We start from the raw sequence: 19,606 nt of genomic DNA on the forward strand, positions 1-19,606 counted from the left end.
AAAAACAAGATAGTTCTCAGCAATTTTGACTTTTAGCATGCCCCTTCGAGATCCCCATTTTTCACTTTAGCGCCAATCATTCTGAAATGGTGGATCACCAATTTATTCTGTCTCTTCGAATAACCGTCACTAATAATCAATCTCTTCTGCAAACAAATGAAAAACAAGCAAAAAAAAGAATTTAACCATGCATCAAAATTAATGAAAACGCTTCTGTTTCTAAGGGAACTGAACACAAGTTACAAAAAAGCATATGGCAAGGCTCGCCGCCATCCTCAGACGGTAGATTTTATGGACAGCGCGTTCGTTGGTGGGGTTTATGAAATCGGTTCGCCCCGCTATATCGCCTGTAATGCCGCATGCCGGCGGTAACATAGCGATGCGAAGTTAAGTCACTGGGAGACACGGCTCGTGTGCGCCCGTAATGGTGCCGCGAGAGGCACCTTTGGGCGCTGCTCTTCTTCCCAGCGGCGGTGCACGGGCACAGATTATTTATAGCGGCAGGTGTAAGCGTCATTTTGCCTGTGGCCTTTTCACCCCAATAACCGCTCTAACGCCTTACCTCGTCAAATCACCGCCTCAGAATATCCTCATCCTAAATCAGCGGCCTGACGGACGTGGCCGGTGGTCCCAGGCTTCTGTAAGGCAGGCCAGGCAGAACTCAGCGGCGGAGTGTCACAATGTGGGGACCAGCCATCTACCCGGACCGCCCCGCCCGCGCACACTACTGTCTTTGCAGATCGAAGTTGGGGGACCGCTCGGGGATGCTGCGGGGGTGGGTCCGTCTTTGACTGACTTTGTTGTAACAGAGAGGCCCTGAAGCGATAGTTAATCTTTCCCTTTTCATTATGATTGATCCATACCTCGGTAATGATATCCATATGGCACGCCGGCGAGGCAAAACCGAACCGACACGGAAGGTACGAGACCTGAATTTGCCTGACGGAACGTTGCAGGAGAGGAGATAGAGCACGGGGTGATTGGGAAAAGCGGATATTTAAAGGACTTAGATCTACTCGGGCGTCAATCAGAGATGCAGTACAAGTGTATCCTAACGGTTGTTAGCCTTTCTTGTCACGCTGAAAATTGTTCACATCGACTGGTACATTTAGTGAATAAAATTGAGTCCTCTACTTGCGATACGAAACGGATTCTCCCCGACATGAATAGGTAATCCTGACGGATGTCAAGGGTCAGGGCGGATCTGCTAATGGAGAAGCTAATTGACGCCGTGTAATTTCATTCCCTTCAGCTTCCCAATATTCCACAGGCGTCTCCAGCCGAGACAGGTCAGCATCCTTCCGACTGGGGAGGCACAGGAACGTGCCTGCCACCTGTTTCCACTGGATCACGGCCAGTTCTTACATCTCGTAGTTTGTAACTGATAATCTCAACCTAAAGTCGACCTAAAGAAGGGTTTTACAGAATGTCGTACTCACGGCGCAAAGGTAGAGTCTTAAACGGAAGTTTTTGTTAGCGTTGCCAGTCACGTATCCTTATTAACCACCTGGGTCCTGAAAAAGTCACTCTGAGACTCGCAGTAGGGAGCCGATGTTTTCTTGTAGAGTGGCTCCGAACTCTATCAGATTCAGATTTTTGGGTTCGCGCTCTGAAACACACTGTGGGCCACAGGTGGTGTTAGGTAATCATTTTCGACGGCGTAGACGTCAAATATATCTTGGTACAAGTTTGTTCGGAGATTCACGTTCCACCTATTTGTCGGACTAATAGGCACCAGTGAAACCGCTCGGTGAGCGCCTCGCGTAGGGCACCCCCGGCCGGAGTGTACCGGGTCCTTCCCGTTTCCCTACCATCCGCGCCTTGTCCCCTAAGACAAAGATCAACCCATCCGGATGATACCGGGAGCGTTTCGGGGTCGTTTCGGGCACAGATGCGCTGATCTCCCCAAATACCGTAACGTACCTTTCTCTGCTGATCCCCGTTGCTGTGATTTTGCCTTGCCCTAATTCGAAGTGACGAGTGTTGTTCCCAATTAACTCCAAGATCACTCAGGGAAAAACCATCCGGTGAATGTACAGGCGAATTGCTTACCCGCCTGCCGCCCCGTTCTGGAGACACGGTATGCCGGGGAATGGGCGAGAGCCGCGGCTTAACTTCGTTATGGGGAGTGCTTTCCGTGGTACAGGGTTGCAGGGTGAATTGGTCCTAATTTTTAATTCAGCGCACCCGGACTTGAAAGGCTATTTTCTATTCGATGATTTGTCATAATTTAGGGTCGGAAACATCTCTTGCAAGCGTGGGGTAGATCCAAACGCGAGGTCACCAAGAGAGAAACATTTAATAGACATGATCGAAAATACAGCGGACTTCAAAAATCGATTTGAAGCAATCAGCTAAATGTGTTGGTATCCTCTGGCCGATCATGCAATTGCTAGAGGGATTTTGCATTCTGAACAGGATCTAGGAGAGGGCCTTTTAATTTTTGTGCCTTTGAAGGAAGGAAGAGGGGGCAGAATCAAATTCCTGTATTTGAGTTTCTGTTGACATGAAATTATAACTTACCGATCACATTTCTAACAGGTCATGTCTCCCCAAAAGGCCGCGTGGTCGCGTGGTCTGTGATCGGCGCTCGGTTCGATGGTATCGATTTTTTTAGTTTTCAAAGGAGAAAATGAAGGAGAAGCTACTAGGAGGACAAAGATGTGGGCCCGTCGCAACAGTTGCTGCGTTTTTTCCACAGAAATGATTTTGTTCGATATTGAAACGAGTGTTGACAGGGTTAAGGGCGTAAACCACGTTAGTATAGGTGACAAAACTGGCGTACAGAGCAACTGCGTTGTTACGATGTCACTTAGGATGTACCAAACTAATCCAACCTGGTCATACTACGTCTTTAGAAAAGTGCGACTAAACATTATATTACCACTAGCAGTAAGCATTGTTAGTAACAGATCGATAAATTGCATTATAGCCACGTTTTTCACTTAAATGTTGATTATACACAAATTTGCAAATTGCAAAACGTCTCTAAATCTCTCTTATGTGGTCTGTGGAAATTAAACTTTTGCAAGCTATAATTCTGGTCTACTGGCTTCGCAACTCGCGAAACTGCCGAACCAAGTACATATTCCTTTCACTGCCTCATGTCAGAATTATTCAGAATGAGCCGATTACGCGTCGGACCAAGTTCAAACAAAATACCAATGTACAACGGGCATTGCTATAGTTCTAAGGCTGGCATTCAATTTAGAAGGATCGGACTATTTGCATCGTCCTGTGGAAATGTGTAGAAACGATCTGGAATTTATAGAGAATAATATGCCGATTTTTGAAACATTATGAGAGGATCGTTCATCTTTCGTTACAGTTTATCATATAACACAAAGCGACATTTCGTCGATAAGAAAACGAAGTCAACCATGTCTTCTAATAAGGCTGGATTGGAAGGTATCTAAGTGGAATATATCTTGTCACTGCATGACCTAGATATGTTAATCCTTTGTCGCGCAAGACGATTCAATTACTAGATTATGGAGAGGTACGGATATGTGCGGGGGGTAGTAGGGGTTCAGTCGGTAGCAATCTTGTTTCTGGATCACATGGTGGTAGATTCAAGTCTTTGTCGTTGTTCTGAGGCCCGATTAGCACGCTATGTACAGGTAGGGGTTACAGGCCTTGAGAGTGAATGATTTAACGGTAGGCCCCGTCTGTGAGGAGACCGACTCTATAGAACTGCATACTCTGGTGTGTGACTGTCCGAACGAGCCAGCTCCTAACTCGATCTAATTCATGTACATGTGGCGGTTTGCCAGTTCTGATATGTGCATGTTTGCTTATCCACACACACCCGTCGCTTGCAACAGACACAGTATAGGACCAACACGGTCGTATGTCTTCAACAAGGCAAGCAATTTTTGCCACTTGTTTCACAGGTCTCATTCTCGTGTCTATACAAGCTGTCAGATAATTGTGATCCATCTGTGATCTGTGATAAGTAAACAAATATGGCAAGACATGGCAAATCAAGTTGAATGCTGAAGAAAACAAGACAAAGCAAGTTCCCATGTCGCTGTTGTAGATAGGGTAGATAGGTACTTCTCCGTGGTGCTGAAATGACGGATGTTGTACAATCATAAACGTAATCTCGGTGCAGAAACATGTACAGATCGAGCACCGGGCCATGTTTCATTTAACCAGGTGCCTCCAGTACACCTGTAATTTCTAATCTAAAAAACGACGGCAAACTGCAAACTAACTGTGAAAGGCAAGGAAAATACTCATCAAAGGATACTTTAGTTGAAGTCTACATTTGTGAGTTTGAAAGACGTCAGGAAATAATATGTAACCAAGGATAAAAATGTATTGTAACAATCTATGACATATTCGGTGCATGGCCGACCCAAAACCTGAAGGTCAGTGACCCCAAGCTGGCGCGTGCGTCTGCATATCTGGATCGGCTGTTTAACATGCACCCCACGGCGCCTGGTTACACGCGCCTATTCAGGAGAGGGTGCAGACGTTTCATCCAATGTAGGGGATATGTCTATTGAGTTTATGCACTGCATTGTTGAATGTATATCATGATACGAGGAAATAGAACCTTCATAAGAATTACATACAAAACACATAAGATCATAGCTACATCAGAAGTTACATGAGTGTTCAACATGAAATAAAGAGAGCTGAAATTGTGTTTCATGCTCCAGGAACCTACATTGTCAAATGTCCTTGAAATCTGTCACCAACGGATACGTCAGTCGGCAAAGTGATGAATTAGTTTTATCAGGTTTTATTTGAAGAAGCGAGAGATGCGCCGATTAAATCCAACCCCCTGTCGATGTAACAGTCATCAGTATCCGTTAAATGATTTCTGATGTTCATGCTTTGTCAAAGGCCCTGAAAACAAGTCAGTTTCACTGTATTGCTGAGTGAGTGAAGGCTGTCGGCTTCGAATTCTTAAAGTTTTATGAAGCTCAAAGAATTTTGTTTCAGTTTCAGTCAGAATACCGGACGTCATTAATATGATATGTTTTAAGTACCGAATGACACGTGGCTTTAACTGAGCAAACCGTGAGAGTTGTCGCTTTCCACTCGAGACCCACGGGTTTGTGACTCTGATTGCACTTTGGATAGCCCGGCTCACCTGATGAAAGCTCGACAAGCTCTACATTATCTAAATTTATATTATATTCTAGGAGGATGTTATTGGTCTGCAAGTGTCGCGGTGGAAGTAGTGACTCCGTGTGGGGCCAAGGGGTTCTGTAAAGAGACTATCCATTGGAACATATGGTGGAAATGGTCGATCATTTCAGTACACATCGACACTTCAAGTTTTCATTCCAATTACAAAGCTAAATTTGTCATATTTGTAAAAGTAAAAGTAAAAAAAAATCAGGTGTAAACATTGTAAACTACTACCGTCAAATGATGTATCCACCCAAAGCATACTGCTATTTCTAACCTTTCTGTTCTTTGCTTGTTTTGAATTGGAGATCGCATCGCAGAAAAGAACCAAAAGTCTAAAAAGTAGGCTTATTGAGACAATCGCGTTATTGCTATGTTGCAGTATTACCTGCATGGACTCCACTGAAACCAGCTTATATCAATATGATGTCTCCCGAAATATTTGAGCGCAAAATGCTCACTAAAACATTTGAGATCTCGCGACAGACTAATTTTATCTTGTTACAGGATTATAGTAATGTAGGACCAAACAGCAGGTTATTCTCAGTCCATTTATTCATTAGTGAGGCGAGCTCCTAATTCTGTGGATCCTTTCTACGCGGCGCGGCACTAAGCAGGGAGGATATGTTCACGTCAGACGTCTTGCCGGGTTCATGTGAGGAGAATATTCAATATTTTTCGAAACACGATATCTACACAAGGACAAAAGGCTAATAAAGTATATATATATATATATATATATATATATGCACCATCTAGTACACAGTGGGCACGCGAAAGGGTTGTAAAATCATGATGTGACTGCAGATCAAATGTCCTCCTCGCTTTCGGCTTGGGAGGCTCGAAGCGCACCCATGCGAAGTTGGGTGGTAGTGCCATTCCTGATTTTAGCAGAGGTTAGATACCAAAGTAACCTGACTGCAGAATTCATATGCTTGATTTATTAGTCCGGTAAAACATTTTAATTCTGAAACAGCACTTTTTAAATGAGTGGAGTAAGGGAATACATCTCATTCTGCTTTTATGTGGTGTCACACTATCCATAAAAATGATGTGGAGATGTATAGCATGCTCTACGCAGTGCATGTGTGCGAGTTGGACTTACCTTTATACGTAAAATAAAACCCATTTGTACCATCAGTGGGGGTGGTCGACCAAATGCCATCAAATGTAACCAATTTTCTAAATGGCACGTGCATTTTGTGACAATTCGGCTTCAAAATAACATATCTTGCTTTAGTTGGCTTAACTACGGCATGTAAATACGGGAAACTTTGGAAAAATTATAACTATAACGAGAACAGAAATTTAAAACGAAAGGAGAGCCCCATGGAATGATGTGGAGATGTATAGCAGCGTTCTTGTAATAATATGCCATATGTCCACAGGTGCGAGACTGGCTTTCGTCTATGATACATACAAGAATATAAAGTAAGGCACCTTACCTGAGGTTTTCGGCTGTGGCACGTCGAAAGAGAAGGCGAACCTTGGAGATGGTGGCGGGTTCTCCACCGAGCGCTCTATAGGAGATGAATGCATTCGCCTTCTCCATTCCAGCTTGGTCTTCGATTTGTTGTTTCCCACCGCCGCGCCAGGAGGCGCTGTTGACGTGCTCCCAACCGACGAGCTGGTGTCGCTGGTGGAAGCCATGGCAGTGGAGACGGTGATGTCTGAACTGGCCACGGATCCGTTGCTAGCTCCCGTAGGGCAAGAAGAGGTTGCTACGGGCAGGGAGAGGGTGCTGCCTTGTGGAGAAACACCCGTCCCTGCTACCACTGTCGTCTCCACACCCATGGTCACGGGGGCTTGAGTAGAAGTAGGATTTTGCCTGTCGCTTATAGAGATTGAGGGTTCGCTGATGGTGGATTCGGAAAGGGAAGCAGTTCCATTTCCGGCTATTTCCCCTTCTGGTGCGGCTGAATCCGGACCTGGTTGCGACTGGTCGGGCTCCTTCTGCGTGGGTTCAGTTCTGTTGACAGTAGCCGGTGGTTTGGAGCCGTTACTTGACTGGGATTGCTCCGACTCCGAAGTGGTTGCGGTTTTCCCGGCGTCGGAAGCGCTACTTGAGGTACCAGAGCTTTTGGGTGCATGGTTCTCTCCTGGCATGGTATTGGCGACGGTCTTGGCGCAAGCGCGTGAAAGAGAGCTAACTACTGCAGTCGTAGTGGACGAAGTGCTTCCGTAAGATCGCGAAATGAAACCAGAATCTGTAATAGACCTGTAATCCCCGCTCAGCACTCCTTCTGAACAGTCCGATAGCCTGTACTCCCCGCTGAGAATCCCTGTCCCTTCCCCTAGTGGGTCGGCGAGTGGCCCGTTTCGTATGCCAGCAGCTACTGCGGATTGTACATCCGGGGCTCTTCCAACATGGCTCCTTCCCAGACTCTCCTGTCCAGAGTAGCTCGCTGAAACAAGAGCAACAGTCGTGATTTTCTCTCCAAACACCTGTCCCCCGCACACCTGCGGGTTGGCGATCACCTGGCCACACACCTGCGCGTTGTTCCCCGTGGTAATGTCGGTGAGCACGCTGTCACCAACGCGCGATTTCCAGGGGCTGAAAGTCTTGTGCCGCTCGGGCGCGGGCGCACTGCTCACCAGACCCACTACACCCTTTGCAGTCGACGTCCGAGAGGGTGAGTCTCGGGCAGAGTCGCCTTCAACACACCTTAGTGGGGAAGAGTTCTTCACTTTTCCGTCCTTGTCAGACACGATATTGTTCCTGTCTATTGTCTTCCCGACCTTCTGAGATGACCCCGGATGCTTATTTCCTCCATGACTGTTTTTACCGGGCGCCACCATCTGACAAGGGGCGCCATTTCCTTTTGTGATGGCCTTCTCAGGAGTTGTCCCGCGGCTGCCTCGTCCTTCGCTTTCTTTAATGTCCCCTCGTTTGGAATCTCCCGCCTTTTTACCCTTGTTGGCACCGTGCGCTTGCGTAGGAGGTATCTTTCCCTTCCCTGCGGCCTTTGTAGTCGGTTTTGCAGTCGGTTTTGCAGGTGCCTTTGCGTTTGCACTTACAGACGACACTGCGGCGATTTCCGGTGACTTAAGCTTCTTGTCCCCTTGGGCCTGCTTACTCATGCTGGGGCTGTAGAAGACAGATGAAAAATAGTCAAAATTCAGACAGAAACCACAAATCAACTTCATACAGTCAACGCACGACTGTGAAAAACCTCATGAAATAACAACATGGCCTTCAAATTGATGCGTGCTGAGTTTTCACGCACACACAAACACTCACACATTGACAAACACATACACCACGTGGGCTTATTCTCTGTCTTTCCTTTGATGCTCAAGGGAACAAATGGTGAACAGAATGTGTCAGTTGCCCAGTTCCCGCCTGCTGATCAAGTAGCAAAATGTTCTGTTCCCGTCCTTTCATTCACAGCAAAGATACATATACTGATCAGAATCTGTCTCAGACTAAGGAATGGTTTCACACGTCCATTGGTCAGAGATGGGAGAAAGGAAAGATAGGAGGCAGTAGTTTATTTCCGGCGGATGTTAAAACGGAAGCGCAACTATGTTATTTGCTGTGACGTAAAAGCAGACTGGTACTAATTACGAGTTCTTAAGGGATTTCGCCAGAGAACAATGTGACGTACACAGCCATGTTCCGCGCGTAACCTTGCTAGTGTTAATAACCCCTCGCGCGTCCATGTCCTAGGCTCTATCTTGCGTTATCTTACGTGACTAGCATGAAGGCGCTCGAGACCTTGGCGCCGGTTCAAACCGGATGAGCGTGACGTCACGAAACCATTATGTGTGCTCGTCGGAAATTATCTCTAAGAATGTGACAATCAAAGAGCCCCGAATGTCAGCCATACATACAATACTAACAGGACAAGGTCACGTGATGCCAGGCGGTGCTTTAATCTCCTATAACGATATGATCAAGAACTGTCACGTGATCGCATCACCGGGGAGACGGAAACAAGAAGCTGTGCTATAAATAGATGAAACGCAGACGATCCCGTCGATGTTGACTGCTGGAGCTCATTAGGAAAATTGCCAGGCGGACACGCCCTGTACTAGCGATTAGGATTACAAATGTAATCGATAATCACCTGTCCAACAAAGATCTGCAGGAGTGTCACGTCGGGTACGGCAGAAGACAACATGCTGAATTTTCCATTACAGAGACGTTATTGTACATGTAACTATCGTCAGACTAGGTTTACAAGTTGAACTTTGACCAGTACGGTCCTCATGCTTCCTCAAGTAGAACATAGGAGTTTGTCGTATTTTGTTACACAATTTTAGAACCATTACTTTGATGCTCCTAGTCATATACTCAGAATGGCGTACAGGGTTTCTGTTCTCTTTCGACATGAAACCATCGTATTTTTGTCCAAGAAATAAAGAAACAGATCCAGAATCGAAAACCAAGCTGTCAGTAGACAAGTTGTCTTAATACGCAGTATCAGTGAGACTGTGAAGGGTCACCATACACGCGCGCGGAAAACTTATGTCCTCCTTTAAACAATTTTGACCATTAATATTAGATTTTTCATTGAATCATTCTGCAGCGGCCGACTGGCCTCTGAAATAAGTGCCCTAGACACCCAGTGGGTAGTCAAGCAAAGTAAGCGGTTGGCCTCTACTGGGATGAAAAATTGCAACATACCTGGGCAGACTCGCAGATGTGCAGATATTACTGTTGTACAAAAGATGAATTATGGAATATAATGCTATTCACTATGTAGCTCTTCCATTAGAAGATATTGATCATCCAGAGAGCCAACAAGAGCAACAACCCACCGAATGCGCCTATTGATAACGTAGAGGGAATCAGAGGTCCAACAGAAAGCCTTTCATATTCAATAAGGTCGACTGGGCTTGAGCACTTCTCACAGTCAACAGTGACTACTCACAGAACAACGAATCAACAAAGAAGTGACACCTACAGTATGTGTTTTACAGGTTTCTTTACAAGCGCCGCGCAAGCTACAAATTCGTGACTCTGCAAGTTGGTAGCGACTTACGGTTGTGCGGTGGCGATGGAGATGATCTACCGGCAGTCGCTCCAATTATGCACCGTTTGGTGATCTCATTCTGAGAGCTACAAATTGACCATGTGTAGTGGGAAACACGTAACGCCTCCCGTACATGGCAGGGTGTACCGGAGTGAGACCGGAGGGAGCCTCGGTAAGCACCCGCCGTGACGACATCCGTCTTATCAGCCGCGCGGATGATGGGGCTGTGACGTGGGCAGGAGCTTCGTGAGATGATGGCGATTTGCGCAAGATTTTCCGAGTAATAAAGTTTTCTCTTCTGGCGCGAGTGGCGCATTAAATTGATTGTATCATGTAGGTCATCACCAGTACATGGTATGGTATCACATAACGTGCCCTTCAGAAGTACGGACAGCCGACGGGCCGCAGAAAGGATAGTCACTACACGATAGACGAAAGAAGCTTCGGTTAAACAATATCAGCATTCACTACAGAATGTCTTAAGTTGACCAAATGTTTCTTAACGTACGGTGCGTTTGGATGTACTGCTCCTCACCCCAGCCCAACGCAATGTAAACCTACAATCCTGGGAAGCTGAGCATTAGATACTATGTCATTAAAATATTCAACATGCATTTGTTTGGGGAGAGTAACACAAGTAGTTAATTTCAAATTTTAATTTCAATTGATACCTTCATCTGTAAGTATGCTAAAACTTAGTGTTTTACACGTTTCACATTGTCGACGACTAACAATACATATTTGCTCCTGGGGGACACCTCCCTTCAGACGTTTAGTATGCACACGCACTTACCTAACTAATGTTACCTATCTAACGCTAGAGAGGGTGTAGGAATGAAAGACAGTAACAAATACAACTCAAACGGAATTAGCAGGCGGTAATGTGCTCATGTGATATTTTGATAATTTCCACAACTTTTTTTATTGCTGTATTGGTTGCCAGTGGACTTTTTGATTGTCAAATAATGATGCCCAGCTGTTGAGCGTTCTTTTCGGCATCAATCAGTTAGAGTTAATGTTTTGAATTTGGCTGCATGTCGGTGCCAATGGACAACATTTTCGTAAATGATGTCCGTGTGGCAAAATCGACTTTGATTACCTGGAGCTTTCACTCTGATTCTGATCATGTCAAACACAGTGGGTTATCGGTTCCTTTGAAAGAGGGAGAAAGAGAAAATTATCTCCTCTTCAATAGATCATAGTGCCTACGAGCAAGTGCTTAACGCATCTGACATTTTGCTTTCAGATAGAATACGTAAATTTTCCTACAGGCTGTACAGCAGGGATTAGAATATATCTCCAGATGTATTCTTACTTAAGTACAAGCATAAAGAACGGATTATTGTACGTAGAGAGAATACTCAGCGCTATAAATGCGAAGTTGTGTATCTAAATCAGTATGATTTTGATTCGATACATTGAGTAACCGTATCCTAGATAGTGCAGACGCTCCATCCTGTACCCCAGACGTTCTCACCTATACAGGCCCCTAATGTGCATCGCATCGGTGAACACTTGACATAAAACATTCCGCTTCGGGCCCGACTAAAAACCGCTTCTGTCTCTGAGACATGGAGGCCGCAGGTTTATCTCTGTAGTACACTGTTATCTCTGCGCGGTGGGAGGTATCTCGTTCAGGTAAATATGGTCGGTGGGTGTCGGATTACAGCTCGAGAGGTGCCGTGTGCAGACAATAGTTACTGCATGAGGTGGGCCGCGCGGGGAAGACTTATTTCCTTAATAAAAACTGGAGGATATCGCATATATACTTTGTACAAGAAGTTCAGACGTAGAAATAGCATATTCCAGATGGATATGGAATTATCACAACCTTCGTTGCCCGTTGATTCTTTCTAGTTTGTGTAAACACAGACCACACCTGTGATTTACGTTTGTGACGGTTTGCTTTCACAACTCATTGTATGCACAGTGCCTACTGGTAGGTCCCAACGGTCGTCACAATTCCCGAAGCACACTGACTGCACCTCGGAGAATTCTAAACAAAATGGCCGAATTGCTTTCAAGGTCACAGTTGACATACATCATTCTTATATATTGAGTCCAAATTATTTCATGACGTCTTGAGAGAAATCATTAAGATTCTAGAATATCCCAATGAATATGGTTTTATGTTTTCACCATCCAGGATAATTTAACTGTCTTTTTCTATTTCTGCCCACGGGTTGGGAGATCATATGCGCGGGTGACAATAACACCAAGTATAGAAACTATCGATTCGAAGAAATTCGTAACAACAAAATCACCAGAATGTCTCTGATTTCAGAACAAAGGTCAAGCTATGGATGTTTACAATATGTTAACTCTCGCCTTAAATCATGCCGTAAATCATGTCGATCAGCCATTTTGGTTTCTACGAATAGCTGTATGAACAACAGATCTACATGAAGAAGACCACTGTCCACACTACTTCATGTCGCAGTCTAAGTAATTTTGCAAATGGGCTGTAAGAGAGCTAACTACCCAGTCATGGTATGACATGTGTGAGGTCTCCCTATCCAGTTAAGACACGAAGGTTGCTGTACCATGTACAGGTCTCCCTACACTGCCATTGTATGGCACGAAGAGTGGTGTGCCTTGTAAAGGTCTCCTGGCCAAACCCACACGGCCCACTTGCGTGCTGATATGCCGGAATGTAACCCGCCGAAATGGCACTATCCTGGTTTGACACGATAGCGTGACTGTATAATGGCCTAATGACCATGCCGGCCGCCTGGGGACCACGCAGCAACCATGCATCATTTTTGCCACGAATTCTTAACGCATTTGAGTGATAGCAAGAAATGTAGATAAGATTACCCAGGGGTCACTCTTCGGCCATTTAAGATTCCAGAGGCTTACATACACTAGGAGACAAAGACGGCTGGTTCTTTCTTATAAGCACTGACGGAGGGGAATACACAAACCATTTGGAGTTGCGGCGAGTTGATGTTTGGATGCCAAGGACATTTACTTACTGTCTTGTTGGTTTTAAGAACTTTCCCCCAAAGCCCCTACCAGGATGTCGATTGTGAGCACTCCTTAGCGAAGTGCGTCATTCATAGCAGGTGGCATGGATGAGCACATATTTATGAATAAATAATCCGGAAAATAATCATCATGGGTTTACGATTCATATGAGAAACAACCCATTCTTTGTTCTTGTCACGAGTTCACATTCAGGACATGACATCTGCAATTATCATCTAGGTATTGCAGGGAAAAATACATCAGGATACCGTTACCTTAGCATACGTGGATGAACCCACCACACCACTTGTGGTCGCCGCAATCGCTATTTTTGTACCACTGAACTCAGTAATTGTTGAGCACTGTACAAACTAATCACGAACAACTTCCTCCGTAACCACTTGCTAATCATGGACCTATGTACTTGTTTAAATACACCGCATGATTCACGAATGCAGGGAACGGCACTTGGTATGCATGGTTACTGTACACAGTAATGGGTGGTCGACATTTACATAAGCAGTAAGGGAGACTGCACTTTGTAAGCACAAAATCAAACAATCTGTACTATGATTCCATTGCGTTTGGCGTCTCATTATCAGAGAGCCCTCTTCAGAAATGCAACGATCAAAAATCGTCACCCTTGGAAGCAACAAATAATTCAGCACCATGGAAAGAGACAATGACGTATGCAGGTACGTCCATTCTTTTGTTGCCATACACAATCGTTATTAGTTGTTGGGATCATTCGTACGGTAGAAGAAAACCGTGCTCCATATTATACGTCCATGAATACGATATACGGACACTGCAGGCATTATTGGCAAAGCCAACCGCAATTTCGTTCCCATCTAACTGGATCGCGTCTCTCTCAGGGTGAGCGAAGCTCCCTAAGTACCGAGCCGGGTTATTTAACCCGTTTGTCAAAATGGCCATGGCAACACAGTCATAAAATCGTCTGATCATGGCTCCCACAATCCCCTGCGGCCCCTAGGAAACGACTCAATCAGATTACTTATGGAGCGGACCTAAGCCCTCGGCCATGATGGGTTTGTGATACAGGGCGGCTGTACTTTACGCAACAGCACGGTTCAAATAACTTTGCGTATACAATATTTATCACGTTCAGGGATTACAGCACAAATGCAAACTTTCTCAATAATGTATGCTGCATGGATAGAAATACTATAGAATTAGCAAAATGAGCTGTGCTGGTATCGCTTCCTCCAGGCTTTGGCTTTCTACATGTCCACGTGGTGTAACTGCGAACTGCTGCAAAGTGACCTTGCCCTTAAGAGAAGGATGGTATGATAAAGAACGCCATTTCTATCATGTGAACATTTTAGAATCTGCAACAGGATAGACGAGCTTTGACAAGATGTTGCCCCTGGATAAAAGAATTATCGCCATCATTAAGGTTACTTACATCCGGGAGTATGTACACGTATAAACTTCAGGCCAACAGGAAGTTTACATCTTTATCCTTATCAGGCCCGTAGATCGATGAGGACGGTATCCTAACCACCAGGGGCATCACGTAACCATCATGGGGCATTGCCTAGTCCATGGACAGCAACTGTTGACGTTCAAGACATACAAACCGGTACTAGAATAATCCACAAAGCGTTTCAATACGATAATTTCCATTAGCGTTACTTTCACCTCTAGTCATCCTCCACTCGAATGTCAAGAGGAGGTTATCTTGAGTTTGATCTAATCGGGTTTATCGGATATATATTGAGAGGTAAAGGTAACCGAGAGCCTCACAATGTATCTTACCAATAAACCAAGAGTAAGGCAGATTTTCGACCGCTGGTCAGTAATGCCCATCCACAAAGGGTACCGATGAGAGTGATACCCAACGCAGATGAAACTGCTGTGGCGCCAGAGATAGGCTAATGCGCGCGCATATTGAAAATTGACGATAATGATGACCAGTAGGACAAGGGAACTCAAGGGCGTGAAGTAAAGGTGTGGGAGCATTAGGTATGAAGCGGAAAACTGTAGCTACATTGGATACCCCCTGTAAAGTGATGTGAATACATACAATACTATGCCAAGAGAAACAAGAAGGAGCGTCATGTGTTAGCTCAACATCTGTTTACATAGGAGAGCCAACCTCGAAAATACAAGTACTTTTTTCACGCACGCACTCACACGCACACGCGCGCACACATATTGACATGTACACATTTTTTAAACAGCTTACTTTTCCCCCATGAAAATTTTCACATCCTTCAATCCCTTTGGCTACATTTTTCATAGTAAATTTGCTTCCTCTCGGGACAAATAAATTCCTAATTATCCGTCTCGTATCGCTTAAACGGAACATGCAAAACCATGTTAAAACAATTAGCGAGCACGGCTGGAGTGAAAGGGAAGCAGCAAGAGGTGAAAGTCCCAGAGGACTTGCGAGGGGATAATTTGCCAACATAGGAGACGAACCTGGATGGATTGTGAGGCTTTTGACGTCATGAACCACGAACAATGACTGGCTCTCTTCGCTTGATTGGTGATTAAAACGACGATTTAAATGACAGAGAGATAATGTCTTTTGCTTTGTACCATATTGCATTTTCACACATTTTTCTCTCCGCACTTTTCACACAACACCTTCATGTTCTGTCACGTTTTAGAACTTAGAGCAACCCTTACCACTTATACATGTTTTCTGCACCGTATATTGCTAGATTAAAAATACATCACCTGGATTGGTGCAAAAAACATGGCACCCCCTTGCTTGTAATCAACAGTTCGCCTCTTTTTTGGGGCTCATAGCTCTTTTATAAGGACTTCCAAGAAAGCCCATTCCAAGACACCCCCGCATTCCCCTGAAAAGTACAGAACCAAGGGCGTAGGAGGGGGTGTTCATTGGTTCATTGATTTTCTATTCGCCTAGAATTCTGACATATTGTGACATATTGTGACAATAAAAAACACGAAATTCTAAAATGCCAAAGAGTTATTTAGCACCATCATATCTAGGGATGTTTAGGACGTACACGACTTCAGTTATTTTCTGGCATGCGTTATGTTTCCGGTTCACTGAAGGATATACAATCATCTATCTTATTCTTTTATCCCTGTTTCATCTCCTCAGATGGGCTCAGAAAGGAATGGACGTGAATTTGCGCCCCAAAACCTGCGGATTTGGTTCACTACAGGTACATGTAAACAAAGTCTTAAAGAAAATATTCCAGATATCATCATAGATCAATATCGTCAACGATTCAGCTCAGGAAACCGCGAGGAGAGAAAATTAAGCACTTTCCAGTGCGAATATCTAAGAACAACTACTCCGCAATAATCAGCGGTTTGTCCCCAGTTATCTAGCCTACCTGTACGGACAATGACGTCATCTTCAGGAAGCCTGATTTAAAGCGCAGACGGGAGGCAGATAACGTGAGGATCTTCAGAGTTGACGTTTCCAGTCGCCAGGCCCCTCCCGTCCCCCTACCGTACTTCCCCACCTATCGGCCGGGTCACCACCGTGCAGCACACGGCACACGGTCTTCACAGCGCCCGTCCCCTTCACAGACGCGCAGAAACATCAGGAGAGAGCCAGGCCCCAGCTTCAGGCTGTAGTTCCCGCCTTACAGACACTTTATAGCAGCCACCCCGGCGGTGGACCCCACCGCAGCACACACGTCACACGGAGCGCGGCTCCGCGCGCAGCATGCCAATGCCTGCTGTGGGAGGACCCAACCTGCCAGCACAAGGCACATGGCGGGAAGATTTTGAACAGATACCGCACACCTAACTCCCGCCAACGTTTTAACATCATTAACAAAATTACCGCTTCTAGTACACAGCCACCAGAGCCAGTGACAAAGGCTCTGTGATACTCTAATGCAATAAACGCTGGCTATGAGAGAATTTCTGATCGCTTATCATATTTCCCTAATTGATAGAATTGCCGCACATGTCTAAGCACAACACACGGTCTACTCTAATACAGGAGTGCCCTAAGTGATCCACTGGAGGAATGTCACATTAACGGAGAGCTCCCAAACATGCTATGTGGCTGGGCCGTCTCCTCACAACCACCCATTCAGTACCCCAGTCAGTGCCCGCGTCACGCCGGGCAGAATTTCGCGCGTAGCAAATCAATTGTGGCCCAGACAAAGGCGCCCTCCTGAGGCCCTTGAGAAGCAAAGAGGGCTCACCTGTGCTCTGACGACACACATGCGTGGTCTGACTAAAACACCGAAGATGAATCGTCCTGATCCCCCTCTCCTCAATCCTTCCCCTCCTTCTGCCCATCAATAGTTCCGAATATGACGTCAACAACGCCAAATCTCTGACCTGTGGGGGTCAAAGTTCATCCAGCTTGCCGAATTCACGATATTCCATTCTAGTATTGTTTAACTGAAATAATGGTTTACACCAGTTTTGTATCGACAAATGATGTGAGGAGAAATATTTTGAAGAAGTCTGCACGATTCACAAGACACTTAAAGATAAAACATTGCCATCGGCTGAATAGGCGCGCAAAACGAACTTGGGGGAATCACTTAATTAAAAAAAAGACAAGAGACAAGACGTTATCTTAACAAGGAAGCAGCATTCTGTATGTCGACACGGCAGGGATACCTTAAATTGTCATGAAACGAATTACAGAACGAAGAAACAATAGGCAGGTACCTGTCAGTCTGCTGTGTTCACCTGTTAGAGCCCCGCCAGGTGAAGCACCCATTCCGACAAACCCGTGTAAATAATCCCGAGCTGGGCTTTATTTCTCCCATAACGTCAGAGGAAGAGATTTCACAGTCCGCCCACTTGCTGAATATTCCAGAAAAAAATGACAAGCAGGACACAGGCATGACGGTCATGGCGGCCGGCTACCCACCTGTTACAGTCTGGGGAAGAAGGTGGGGCCGGACCAGGTGACACACCTTCCCCATACACACCGCACCGCGCAATCAACCCTTCTCTCAGGTCAACATCAAGCCCGTTCCCCTTCATTGACAACACACATGAGAAAGGATTACCTTGCCAGGGGCTCCGGTATCGTCGCCCTGGAAATTTTCTGCCCCATTTTCCGGGCGACGGGCTCCGTGCTCGGTCCAGCGGCTCTCCGGGCCTGGCACGCATTTACTGATGTAAGGGGCGGAGGAGAGGCGCTGTTTTCTCAGATGGACTGTCGTTAAAAAGTCATGGGGGCTTTACCCAGATTGAGCGGGGGCTCCCCAGGGGCATTTCTAGGGCGGTTCCACTGCCGACCGCTGACTTTTAGGTGATTAGACACAGCCGCTACGGTGTCAAAGTCATGTAACGACTCAGGAAATCAGACTCAGAGGGCAAGCAGGGGTGCGAAGAACAATGCATCCGCAAATTCGACACAAGACGATACCGAACCAACATGCATACACGAGAGCTACTTTCCTCTGCAGGGTGAAGAAATCGTCAGCATCGGAAATAAGACGGTCCGGCCTGCACAAGACGCTGATCGATTCTCACAAGCTGTTTCCTTCATTCCGATCACACCGCTCTGCAAGCCGAGTCTGTCTCCAAAATCGACATTTTTGACGCACGCGAAGGAATGAATACTGTGGATGCGCCTTAAATTACGGTTGCGCGCCCTAGGCTCCCCTACCTGGGCCCCTTAATGTCGGATTATAACTACGAGGATGAGACTTTACAACATTTCGTGCTTCCTGACTCCCTATTGTACTCACCTTTGCCCCAAGAGACTTAGGGATCCGCCGCTCCTAAAGACGTTATTGTCCCGTAAGAACGATCCTTCTTTCGCGCCAGAGAGCACCTCCATTACAAAAGGGGGGCAGTAGGGGCGGGGCGGGCCAAGAGGGGGCCGCGCCAATCCGAAATCTCGGAAATTCCGTCACACAAATGCGTAGAAAACACCTGGAGATGGAGGTAGAGGGCACCCAGGTACAGCTCGCACACAATCCCAGTAAACCGACTGTGGTGTAAGCTGATTAGCTCACCATTAGTGCGGCAGAATCGCGGCGCACAGCAGAAATGCGCATATCCGTGAGGTACGACACCTCGCCAACCTGCCAGGAAGGCCGAATTCGATTGGAATCCCATTAGAGGGAGGATGGGAGGCCCAGGTGGGCCCGAGCAGGGGCAGGGAGAGAAGGGGACCGTTCACAGAACTTCCAGGTGGGGCGACGGCAGCCCAAACATGCCGAAACACCACAGAGAGGAATGGATTCCTACGCTCTACAGTAGAGCAGTGGGCAGGAAGAAATCGCCATAACGTCTGTCAGTAAGATGGTTGGTACTGATCGAAAAGCATCACCATCACAGATATCCTTGTCTGTACCGTGTATGTGGCATTGTTAATATAAGTTACAAAAACTTGAGTGCAGTGCCACATCGTCCTCGTCTGTCCAAAAGCAAAAATAGAAAAAAAAAAAAAACATGCCGAAACACCACAGAGAGGAATGGATTCCTACGCTCTACGGTAGAGCAGTGGGCAGGAAGAAATCGCCATAACGTCTGTCAGTAAGATGGTTGGTACTGATCGAAAAGCATCACCATCACAGATA

General features: G+C 46.0%; 1 protein-coding gene across 8 annotated transcripts in view; it reads right to left on the reverse strand.

The window, feature by feature from the left end:
- LOC118412805 (tripartite motif-containing protein 2-like) overlaps positions 1–19,606 on the reverse strand; it is an 82,275-nt gene that overhangs the window by 12,543 nt on the left and 50,126 nt on the right. For 4 of the 8 annotated variants that reach the window (XM_035815842.1, XM_035815841.1, XM_035815837.1 and 1 more), the window contains one exon: positions 6,591–8,233. In XM_035815842.1, coding sequence (XP_035671735.1) covers positions 6,591–8,226 — 1,636 coding nt within the window. In that variant the 5' untranslated portion in view covers positions 8,227–8,233. Of the gene's footprint in view, positions 1–6,590; positions 8,234–16,429; positions 16,695–17,257; positions 17,358–18,082; positions 18,747–18,769; positions 19,273–19,606 lie in introns of those variants that run through there. The other 4 variants (XM_035815839.1, XM_035815840.1, XM_035815843.1 and 1 more) reach the window with 4 other exon arrangements.

Source organism: Branchiostoma floridae, chromosome 4 (assembly GCF_000003815.2).
Source record: "Branchiostoma floridae strain S238N-H82 chromosome 4, Bfl_VNyyK, whole genome shotgun sequence".
NCBI lineage: Eukaryota > Metazoa > Chordata > Leptocardii > Amphioxiformes > Branchiostomatidae > Branchiostoma > Branchiostoma floridae.